Source organism: Aquarana catesbeiana, linkage group LG11 (genome assembly GCF_042186555.1).
Source record: "Aquarana catesbeiana isolate 2022-GZ linkage group LG11, ASM4218655v1, whole genome shotgun sequence".
Lineage (NCBI taxonomy): Eukaryota > Metazoa > Chordata > Amphibia > Anura > Ranidae > Aquarana > Aquarana catesbeiana.
In genome coordinates, this window is record NC_133334.1 from 42,222,139 (window position 1) to 42,234,408 (window position 12,270).

The 12,270-nt window shown below is 41.3% G+C and overlaps 1 protein-coding gene across 1 annotated transcript in view; it reads left to right on the forward strand.

The window, feature by feature from the left end:
- Positions 1 to 1,688: 1,688 nt before the first annotated feature.
- The window catches only part of LOC141111972 (guanylyl cyclase-activating protein 2-like), a 29,413-nt gene continuing 18,831 nt past the window's right edge, over positions 1,689 to 12,270 (forward strand). The window contains exons 1-2 of the mRNA XM_073604219.1: positions 1,689 to 2,171; positions 7,305 to 7,454. Of these exons, the coding sequence (XP_073460320.1) occupies positions 1,977 to 2,171; positions 7,305 to 7,454 (345 nt within the window). The 5' untranslated portion in view covers positions 1,689 to 1,976. The remainder of the gene's footprint in view (positions 2,172 to 7,304; positions 7,455 to 12,270) is intronic.

A 12,270-nucleotide genomic window follows, 5' to 3' on the forward strand; every position in this document is an offset into this window, starting at 1 on the left:
CTTTACACATGATATTTTCTGTTGCTGGTCGCCATTGCACATCAATCCTTCTGGACACCTGTTGCTCCACTCTCCTCTTCTCCTTCCACTTAAAGAACTCTGTGCATAATATCTGTACACTTTAAGGGGAACTCTACTCAGAGATTAAGTATTTGAATTAAGGATTAAGGATTCGTAGAAAGCAGTCTGACTTAAAAGGTCATTCTCTTCCCTTTTTATACCTGCGGTCATAGGTTCCTACAGGACCTACTAGTTACTACTGTTTGACTTATTGTAGTTTTCTTTGCATTGCATACCCTTTATTTACCAAAAGAAAGAATTTAACACTGAAAGGTGTCTGTTATTCTTGTTCTTAACTGCTTCAAGAATCTTTTTTTTATGAAAATAGTTTTTATTTGTCTTGATAGAAAATAGTTTACAGGTTCATACATTACAGAGGTATCCATAAACAAATCTCTTTTACAAAATAGAAAAGAAATTACAATAGCCCAACAGGGGCCAACTAATATAGTTGTATATCATACTTCAAGATTCCTTAACGGAGGAATGAACTTTGCCACTAGGTATAAAAGGTTAATAAATGTGGGGCACGTAGGGCCCAACTACCATAGATCTTAGTGCTGTAGGTAGTGGAGATATTTCTGTTCACTCAACATTCACGCCACACACACACACACACACACACACACACATCCACACACATTCACCCAAAGAAGCAAACATAGTCCAACCTCACCTCCCCCTCCAATTCTAGAACCCAGATGGCCAGCCAACCCTGTGCTTCAAGAATCTTAAGTAAAATACTTGTTTACTTTGCCGTAGTCTGGTGTCTCTGTAATTGCATTATCACTTTGAAATACACTATACTACCAAAAGTATTAGGACACCTGCCTTTACACGCACATGAACCTTAATGGCACCCCAGTTTTAGTCCGTAGGGTGCAATATTGAGTTGCAATTGAGTTGAATAACAGCTTCAGCTCTTCTGGGAAGGCTGTCCACAAGGTTTAGGAGCGTGTCTATGGGAATGTTGGACCATTCCTCTAGAAGCACATTTGTGAGGTCAGGCACTGATGTTGGACGAGAAGGCCTGGCTCGCAGTCTCCACTCAAATTCATCTCAAAGGTGTTCTGTCGGGTTGAGGTCAGGCTAGTGGAGATCATTGGAGTTTTGGTGTATATACAGTGATTTCCAGTTTCTAGAGGGATCCCACAGGTACCCGACTTCACAAATAGATACACTCCTAAACCTTGTGGACAGCCTTCCCAGAAGTGTTGAAGCTGTTATAGCTGCAAAGGGTGTGTCAACTCAATATTGAACCCTACGGACTAAGACTGGGATGCCATTAAAGGTCATGTGCGTGTAAAGGCAGGCGTCCCAACACTTTTGGTATTATAGTGTATGTCCGAACCCAGGGTGTCAGAGATGTCGGGTGGATGGCAAGGGCAGGGCAACCTTTGGGGTCAGTCATTTTCCAGCAGCACTACAGGGGCTTCTGATGTAAAGTTCATTTCATAAAGGTGGTTGTGGGCATCATCCCAGGCTCAGGTTTCCATCTGATAACATTTATGTTTTTTAGACTTTTTGACTGGGTGCCTTGAGATTTTGCACACAAGTAAAAAAAGGTTGAGAAATGCTGAACTAGTCAACTGCAATTTCCTTTATTAGCAGAAGTCACATGTAAAGTCTTTTGGCTGGATAATAAGATATACAATCACCTAGAAAAGGAAAATAATTCTTTCTCAAGGGCATTTTCTTTTTCTAGCTGCGGATCACTGAAGGGATTATAGGTGGATCATGAAAAGAAGCAGCCAATGTGCACATTTTATCAGATTTGGTCAGTTTCACTAGGTCACTGTCATTAAAGGCTGGAGGTTCCTCAAAGAATTTCATTGGCTGCCTGCAGCATCAAGTCTAGCTCAGGTATACTGGGGACACCATGGTCTGGTAACAATAAATAAGCCGGTCACTTCATTATGGGACAAAACCAGAGTTCTGCTAAGGAAGAAATTGATGTAGCAGACTTGCAGGAAATGTACAAGAAGTTTGTCACGGAGTGCCCCAGCGGAGCTTTATATTTGCATGAATGTAAAAGATTCTTTGGAATTTCGACTAATAACGAACAATCTCAGTTTATCGATCGAGTGTTTACCTCTTTTGACAGAAATGGGGTAAGTACAAGGTAAATTCTTTATATAATAATTCTGCAACTACAGAGTACAAGCTAAATAATTGTAGAACCATTTTTATCACTCCCAGAGGAAGGAACCCTATGGGCGATGAAAGCCTAAGAAAACCAATAATGGAAATCATTTAAAGTAGAACTAAAGACAAGAAAAAAGTTATATGACAGTTTTCTGGGGAGATTTCCCTTTTACTTCTTGTCCCATAGCCACAACTGGAAATGTAACTGTAACTGTAATGCCCATTACACACGACTGGAAATTCCCCCAGCAAAATCCGATGTGAGCTTTTGGCCGGAAATTCCGACCGCGTATATGCTCCATCGGACTTTTGCTGGCGGAATTTCCGCCAACAAAAGATTGAGAGCATGTTCTCTATTTTTCCAACGGAAAAAGTTCCTATCAGAAATTCCAATCGTCTGTAGCAATTCCGACGCGCAAAATTCCTACGCATGCTCGGAAACAATTCGACGCATGCTCGGAAGCATTGAACTTCATTTTCTCGGCTCGTCATAGTGTTGTACGTCACCACGTTCTTGACGGTCGAAAGTTCAGAGAACTTTTGTGTGACCGTGTGTATGCAAGGCAAGCTTGAGCGGAATTCCGTCGGAAAAAACATTTGAGGTTTTTCCGACGGAAATTCCGATCGTGTGTAAGGGGCATAAGAGCGGTAAGGATGTGGAATTCCCTTCCACAGGCGGTGGTCTCAGCAGGGGGCATTGATAGTTTCAAGAAACTATTAGATAAGCACCCGAACAACCGCAACATACAGAGATATACAATGTAATACTGACATATAATCACACAGAGGTTGGACTTGATGGACTTGTGTCTTTTTTCAACCTCACCTACTATGTAAGAGGAGATCCTACCAAAGTGAGGAAAATCTCTGGTTGTCACCAGTGTGAACAAACGGTGTTCCCATTGTTAGATTTCCCTTTTATTACTGTTCTGGTGACAACCCAAATTTTAGAATTTTCTTTCACTTTCACATCCAGTCATAATGGTCACCAGTAAAAACAGTGATTCTCCCTAATAGAGGAACAGGCATCAATAATAAATACCTAACAGGTGTTCTAATCCCTCACTTCTCTATCGAGGACTAAAAAAAAGTTTAAACTTTAAAATTTCTAAATGTTTGCTCTTCCTGTTCCCTAAAAGAGCATGCCAACTAAGGCCGGCCAAGCTCTAAGTAAATAGCCCAATTTCCCCATCATCACGGTCAGTGCTGATGGGGGAATCCCTCCCGTGGAGCCATTGTGTTCTCCAAGTCGGGGGAGTCCCCACCGGGATAACACAGTGATTATTGCTAGTGGCTATAACAGCTGCTACCAATAATCGCTTGTAAAAACCAACAGGCTGGTTGTACTGATTGATTGATTAACTTGGGTACATTAAGCTTGTTCATGCATGGTTTGAACTGTCTATGGCTGGCTTAAGTGTCTTTATCAGCAATGGGTTTGATAGTTAGCTATCATCTTTGGATGATAGCACAGCTAAGCGCACATCGCAAAAGGCCAGTGTAAACAAAAGTAAAATATATATGATTTGTAGTGTATAATGTATGATAGTATTAAAAGGAATGGGGAAAAAATGATGCAAATAAAAAATATATCAATAGGTATATGACTGAAATGAATTTAAAAAAATGACTAGGCAATAAAATGCACAATAGAATGCAACCTCTTGTACTGCAGTGCACAATAAGGCACCATAGACAGTGTAGATTCATATTTGAATGGTCATGGGTGCCCAGGCCCTAAACAATGTACAGCTAATCTATACCAGAGTCCAGTGTTGCTGGGTGGCCAATGGGGAAGCTCCAGAGACATGCAAATCAGAAAAAAAGATAAATAAACCCACGCACGGGATAATGGGGGTTATTTACTAAAGGAAAAACCACTTTGCACTGCAAGTGCACTTGAAAGTGCACTTGGAAGAACAGTCGCTCTAAATCTAATAGGAAGATCTGAAATGAGTGGAAGCTCTGCTGATTTTATGATCCAATCATGTGCAAGCTAAAATGTTGTTTTTTATTTTCTTTGCATGTCCCCCTCGGATCTACAGCGACTTTACTTCCAAGTGCACTTGCAGTGCAAAGTGGATTTGCCTTTCATAAATAACCCCCAATGGGTATTTATTAAGTAAACATATAGGGGGTTATTTACGAAAGGCAAAGTCACTTTGCACTACAAGTGCAAACTACAAGTTCAAAGTGCACTTGAAATTGCACTGAAAGTGCACTTGAAAATTCTGAGGGGTAGATCTGAAATGAGGGGAAGCTGTGCTGATTTTATCATCCAATCATGTGCAAGCTAAAATGCTGTTTTTTATTCTCCTTGCATGTCGCCCTCAGATCTACAGCGATCTATAGCTTTCAGTGCAATTTCAAGTGCACTTTGCACTTGTACTTTGCACTTGTAGTGCAAAGTGGATTTGCCTTTCGTAAATAACCCCCATAGTAATGCACTCACAATTGACCCAGAATGCAAAGCATGGTTTTGGTATATTTCAGAGGGGCAGCGGAATCATTTGAGATGTGCCATGGGGAGTCGGTCTTCCCCATGGCACATCTGAAGCATATACCATGCTCTGCTTTGCAATAAACAGAGGTTTAATTCCACATTCCTTTATAAGAAAAATATGTTGCTTGGGTTTGGACTTTAAGGGAAAAACTATAACCTTTTGCATTCATTTATTTTTTGTAACTTGATCAGATTCTCTTACGTTTCTAGCAGACATGAGGCAATGTGGTGGGCCGCATTTTTTAAAGAGGCTAACAGGCATTCAAGAGTCACCACAGCTGCCTTTTGATAACTGTTTTATTTTTTCCACATTTTTTTCTTATTTGCCAAGCACCAGTTTAACAATGTGGGTCCATGCCGCAATGAGCTTAGCATTTGGCTTGCCGTTGCAGTGTAGCCCCATTGTACTCAATGGGCAAGTTTTATCAGTTGGTGCCACCTGTCAAACTCTGCAAGCCGAGTTAAAAAATGTCATGGCATGTGTACAGCCCTATCTGGCTGTAATAATAGGATTCGGGTGAGAGGTAAAACTGCAGCCCAGCCAATTGTTTTTAATACCCCCCAGCTGCCCTTGTGAAAGAGCCCTTACAACAGGGGTGTCCAACCTTTTGACCCTTCTGGGCCACACTGAAAGAAAAGGAATAGTCTTGGACCACGCATTAAAATACACCAACAATAAGGATAACTGATGAGCAGAAAAAGTCAGGCAGATCACAACTTGACAATCACTGATATAGATAATGTACCTACCTGAGTAATAAATCTTCATTTTTTATAATAATAATTTTATATATATATATCTATATAGATATAGATATAGATATATATCTATATCTATATCTATATCTATATAGATATAGATATAGATATAGATATAGATATAGATATATATATATATATATATATAATATATATTTATTTATTTATATTTATATATTTATTTTATATATTTTTTGTAATACTTTTTTATTATAAAAGTGAAAGAGGGCAACATAAAACCAGTGCGATATTTTATTTGATTTTGATAAACTAACGAATTGATATCTGGTTGGAGTAGAAATTCTCAATGAATTCTCAAAGTGCTCATCGGATATTTTGGTTCTAATTTTGCCCTACATGTGCTTCATCCTTGAAAATAGTTGCCCACAAATATAGGTGCTGCGAAAGCTTATGACACGAATAAGGCATAATTGTGAAGAGTGGGATGCTTTTCTTTCTGAAGATAAAACTAATAAAAGTCCAGTAAAGGGACACTGTCAAAATTTTCTTCGGCCGCATGTATTCGTTAAGTCTAAATGCATTTTTACAAAAGCTTAAAAAAAAAAAGAATTCAATATTTTTAAGTAATTTTACGATTGTGTCCACCTTGAGCCACATGTGGCAGGTGGGCCAAACATTGGAGACCCCTGCCTTACAAATTAGAGAAAACTGTAAATCTTTGTAACCAGTCTCCATAGAAAAGGAAGGGAACTTCTGTGCATGTACTGCATTCATTTGTTAGCTGACCTGTGCAGAATACTGGGGCAAGTTTGTTCTCCTTTTAAACCTGTGCAGCTGTGTCATTTGTCTTGTGACAATGCACGAAAAAGAGGAATCATGTTATTGTCTATGGGATCTTTTTATACCCATGAAATGTGATTCTGTGCAGCTTGTGAAAAGATGTACGTGCTCCTTTTAGTGCATTTTTTACAACTTAGACTTCAATGGGGTGCATAAAAAAATGCATGAAAGCGCATCACAAAAATACATGAAAACACATTAAAACACACAACAAAAGCATGAAAATGCAAGTGTGAATCTTAGGGGTTGATTTACTAAAGACAAATAGGCTGTGCACTTTGCAGTTGCGCTCTGCAAGTGCAGTTGCTGTTACAGAGCTTAGTAAATTAGGTAAAGCTTTACTCTGCAAAAAGTACCCAATCACGTGCAAGGAAAATAAGAAATAAAAATTGCATTTTTGCTTGCACATGATTGGATGATGGAATCAGCAGAGCTTTTGCTCATTTACAAAGCTCTGGAGCAACTGCTCTTGCAGTGTGCAACTGCACTTTGGAAAGTGCACAGTCTATTTGCCTTTAGTAAATCAACCCCTTATGCCGTGTACACACGAGCGGAATGTCCGACAGAAAAAGTCTGACGGGAGCTTTTCATCGTATATTCCAATCGTGTGTATGCCCCATCGGACTTTTTACATCGAAAATTCTGACGGACCTAGAAAGAGAACATGTTCTAAATTTTTCCTACTGAACCAATTCCAATTGGGAATTTATGCTGTTCCAACATACCAAAAACGACGCATGCTCTGAAGCAAGTACGAGACGGAAGCTATTGGCTACTGGCTATTGAACTTCCATCTGCTAGTCCCATCCTACGCGTTGAATGTCACCGCGTTTTGGACGGTCGAAATTTGGTGTGACCGTGTGTATGCAAGACAGCTTGAGCGGAATTCCGTCGGAACCGTCGGAACCCCGTCGGAAAAACCGGTCGTGTGTACAGGGATTTAGACTTATTCCATTTGAAGGTTCTTGGTGAGATTGGCTCTTACAGCTGTGTTTTAGAAGACCTGATATGTATCCACAATTTCTTTCCATCCCAGGATAACACAATAGATTTCCTGGAATACGTGGCTGCCTTGAATCTCGCTCTGCGGGGGAAGCTGGAACATAAGTTGAAGTGGTCTTTTAAAATATACGATAAGGATGGAAATGGTTGTGTAGACAAGAAGGAGCTGAAGGAGATTATTCAGGTAATAATACAATTTATAAGAACCATGTTTTCTATTCCAATGCATAAAAAATATTAAAGTTTAATGGTATAAACCAGCTCTGATTAAACCATACAATAATACATCCAATGTGTAAGTGAACAAAGCTGTGACAGCAGAATAATATTAAATGGCCAAAAATCCCCAAACAATGTGATTCACAAAAATAGGTGATAATAAGTGCAAACCAAATTGTAAATAAATTACAAAAAATTGTGTTTTACAAAAAATAATTTTACAAAAAATATTTCTTTGAAACATGAAAAATCAGTCCTTAAAAATCTTGTGACAAAAAATTAATGTATATAACGTGATTAATTTGTGACAAAAGAAATAATCGCACAAATCTTCTAAGGTGCAGTGATCTTGAAAGTGCTGAACTCCACGTGCCTTTCACCTCACCAACGTGAAACATGAATCCACTCCCAAAGGAATCTCACTCACCGAATAATTTTGCCAGCACTCTCATGCACTGCAAAAAACGCTTAGTAGCCACACTCCAGAATAATCCAATAAGCAGTAATTCCACAGTGTTTAGAATAATTCCACATGTAAAAAAATTGAAGAACTCACATAGCGTAAACCAGCACGGCACGTTTATTTAAAACCACTACAATCTTCAATGGAAACACTCACATTTTAAAAGATATAAACCAGCAGTAAAAACCATGTGATTCACAGCAACTTCAAATTTTGTGGATACACTCAGAACAACAGGTGGTCACGGCGGACCCGAGGTGTGTGGATGCTAGGACTCACGGTCTCTCTCACCCCCCTCCGTAGCGCGCCGTGCAGTAACAAACTCTCCTCCGTATAGTGCGACTCTCAGCGTTGCTCGTCACATCTCATAGCCACGCCCCCGACATGTTTCGTCATAGATTAGACTTATTCATGGGATTGGCCTATCCCATGAATAAGTCTAATCTATGACGAAACATGTCGGGGGCGTGGCTATGAGATGTGACGAGCAACGCTGAGAGTCGCACTATACGGAGGAGAGTTTGTTACTGCACGGCGCGCTACAGAGGGGGGGTGAGAGAGACCGTGAGTCCTAGCATCCACACACCTTGGGTCCGCCGTGACCACCTGTTGTTCTGAGTGTATCCACAAAATTTGAAGTTGCTGTGAATCACATGGTTTTTACTGCTGGTTTATATCTTTTAAAATGTGAGTGTTTCCATTGAAGATTGTAGTGGTTTTAAATAAACGTGCCGTGCTGGTTTACGCTATGTGAGTTCTTCAATTTTTTTACATGTGGAATTATTCTAAACACTGTGGAATTACTGCTTATTGGATAATTCTGGAGTGTGGCTACTAAGCGTTTTTTGCCGTGCATGAGAGTGCTGGCAAAATTATTCGGTGAGTGAGATTCCTTTGGGAGTGGATTCACGTTTCACGTTGGTGAGGTGAAAGGCACGTGGAGTTCAGCACTTTCAAGATCACTGCACCTTAGAAGATTTGTGCGATTATTTCTTTTGTCACAAATTAATCACGTTATATACATTAATTTTTTGTCACAAGATTTTTAAGGACTGATTTTTCATGTTTCAAAGAAATATTTTTTGTAAAATTATTTTTTGTAAAACACAATTTTTTGTAATTTATTTACAATTTGGTTTGCACTTATTATCACCTATTTTTGTGAATCACATTGTTTGGGGATTTTTGGCCATTTAATATTATTCTGCTGTCACAGCTTTGTTCACTTACACATTGGATGTATTATTGTATGGTTTAATCAGAGCTGGTTTATACCATTAAGCTTATGCATGAACTTATTTATTATTTGATTGGATTACAGCACATGTGATTTTTAACACTAGGGATGTGAGCGCCTCTTATTTGCTCTTATGTATCTAGGAGAAGGTTCGTTGGGTTAAAAGGATATATGAGATCAGATAATTTTTAATGTTGATAACCATTTAAAGGGGCAGCTCTCTTTCACTTTTTATTGAGTGAGTTATATATATATATTTTGTTGCACATCGAGTGGGCCATTCACTGGGCCTCATTCCTGATTGTTTTATACTCTATCCACTGGCGCAGTGGGGGTAGTTTTGAATTAAGGGCGGCTTAATATTCAGATTACCCATTGTTTATAAAAAATATTAAAGCCAAATTCCAACGTAAAAAAAAAAAAATATTGCCCAACACTTTTTAAAACAAAAAAAAAACTGCTTCATTCACCTCCTCACTAACGCTGTCCCCCACAAACACATTGCTCTAAAATCCAGTGGTACTCCCTCTCTGGGTTAAATGGTGCCAATATCATTGAATCCACTTTCTGGGAGCCCAGGTGTTGGGTGCATCATCATAACGGCTTGGGCTTACAGGAGAACGCTACAGTGACCCGTGAAAGGACCAGCCACTAGGACAAAAGAAGAGAATGAGGACCTGTGATGTCTTTTGTAACGTGAATGTACAAAAGATACTTAGATAAAGGTATGTATGAAAAAAAAAATATAAAAAATAATAAAATCAGGGGCAAGGGGCTTTTGGCTCCAGCATAGTGGGGGAGTGCAAAGGCTGCTACATTATTTGGAATTAAAGAGAATGTTAGGGCCTCATGCACATGGACAAATCGGCTGCTGTGCTGCAAGCATCTTGCGGAAAACTGCGCTCAGCAGCCCCGGAGTTCAAATGTGCGAAAATAATCACACATGAAAAAATTACCTGCATGCAGCCTGTGTCCAAGGACAATCATCTGTCCCTAATCATAGGCAGTGGCGGCTGGTGCTAAATATTTGGGGGGGTTCAAACTAATGCCAGACACCCCCCACTCAGGGGGAGACGGATGGGAAGGTGGCGGTCGGGTCCCAGATGAAAGGCACAGCTCTTCTGTCACCAGCACAGATTGCTAATTACACAGGGCACTGGGCAGCTATTCAACCTGGTGCCAGCTGACAAGTGACACACACCCACTGCTGGGACTTCCATCTCCAATGGCCAGATGTGGGGACCAGCAGCACTTACACGGATTCCCTCCCCAGCAGTGTACCCAGCGATGTCCCTGGTGAAGAGGGCTGATCGCCAACTGCATGCGCTAACCTCGATCTGCTGCAGAAGACAGGTCCTGCCCCAGCTACAGTCCGAACACCATCCAGTAAGAGCGGCGGCCGGAGGCTCTGGGAAAGTCCATGAGTAGCCCAGGAGCAGGACGGTCTCTGATCAGTCAGCACTCCCTCTCCTCCCCTCCCCTCAGCCTATCCTCCTCCCAGCCAATCGGGTGACGGGTCTCAGGACCAGGTTCCTGAATGGCCGGGAGGAGAATCAGTGGATATTAATTCGCTATTGTCACACAACTGGGTGGGCTCATGGCGCAGTGCACCCCGAGTTCATCCTTTTTTATAGTCAGCTAGAGCCTCTGGCTCTAATTACGTGCTTCTAGAAAAAAAAGCAAAAAAAAAAACCCATTGGAATTTATGGATGGGCCGCAAGTGACAGCTGCGGTAGTTGTCAGCCTGTCATTGCTTTGTGAGACTTCCCAGCTGTGACTGTCTGCATACACCTGGGATCCTGGTCACAGACCACAGCCAAATTTGCTGTGTGGATGAGGCGTTAAAAAAGCAAATGCGGTTTGCCTCTCTCTATTATTCAAACTTCAAAAGAGCTGTTGGAACACAATAGGTAACAGGATGAATGACTTATTTAGTTGTATGTGTGTACCTCTCAGCTTGAGCTATTTTTCTCTGTAAACAAATTGATTTTTTTTTTTTCAGCAAAGCAGTTGTTAGTCTGAATAAATTTGAATAGGAGTTCAGAGCTACAATTGCTAGTTTGAAATTAAAACACAGCTGTGGAGTGCGCATGCGCGTGGCGCCAGGAGCGGACATGATCTGACCGAGCTCCGCTCGCCGCCGGGCTTTCCTAGCCACAATCAGCAATCGGGGTGCAGTAAGCACCTTCCCGGGCACCAGACCATACGATGCATCGGAGGGCAGCGGGGACGGCAAAAAAAACCCCAGCAGTGCTACCCCCATACGACCCACTCGGAGCACCAGGTACCTGCAGCACGTCAGACCCCCTCTCCCAAGATGGCGCCGGATCAGAAGATATATATAAAAGCAAATTCCAGTTAACAGTGGTAAAATTGGTCCATCATCAAGGGGCACACCAGGAACGTGTTTTCCAGAGACCACCTTCCGCAGAAAGAATGATATAAGGGGGAACCTTTATATCAGTGCCCCCTTATATTATTGTATTCACTCCCCCCCTTACATCAGTGACCTCCCCTCAGACTTGCCTGGCGGCTCTGTCACTGACCTCCTCTCAGGTGCACTGTGCAGAGCTGTTAGACAGCTCCAGGTTGGTGGCTCTGGTTTTATCCTATAGTCTCCTCTCCACAGTCCACACACATCTGACTTCTCCCATGACCCCCATCCTGGCAGCACTCCCACTCTCCAGACTCTCCCTCAGTGACTGCAGACATGATATAAGATAGGAGATGGTCAGAGGTTGCGGACATGATACAAGTTATGTTTAGAGACTGAGGACAGAATACAAGAGATGGCTAGAGACTGCAGACATGATACAAGAGATGGGTAGAGACTGAGAACATGATACAAGAGATGGTCAGAGGCTGCAGGCATGATACAAGAGATGGTCAGAGGCTGCAGGCATGATACAGTAGATGTCAGATGCTGCAGACATGATACAGTAGATGTCAGAGGCTGCAGACATGATACAGGAGGTGTCAGAAGCTGCGGGCATGGTACAGGAGATCATACTTAAAATGGTCAGAGACTGGAGACATAGTACAAGAGATGTCCAGAGTCTGCAGACGTGATACAAGAGATCA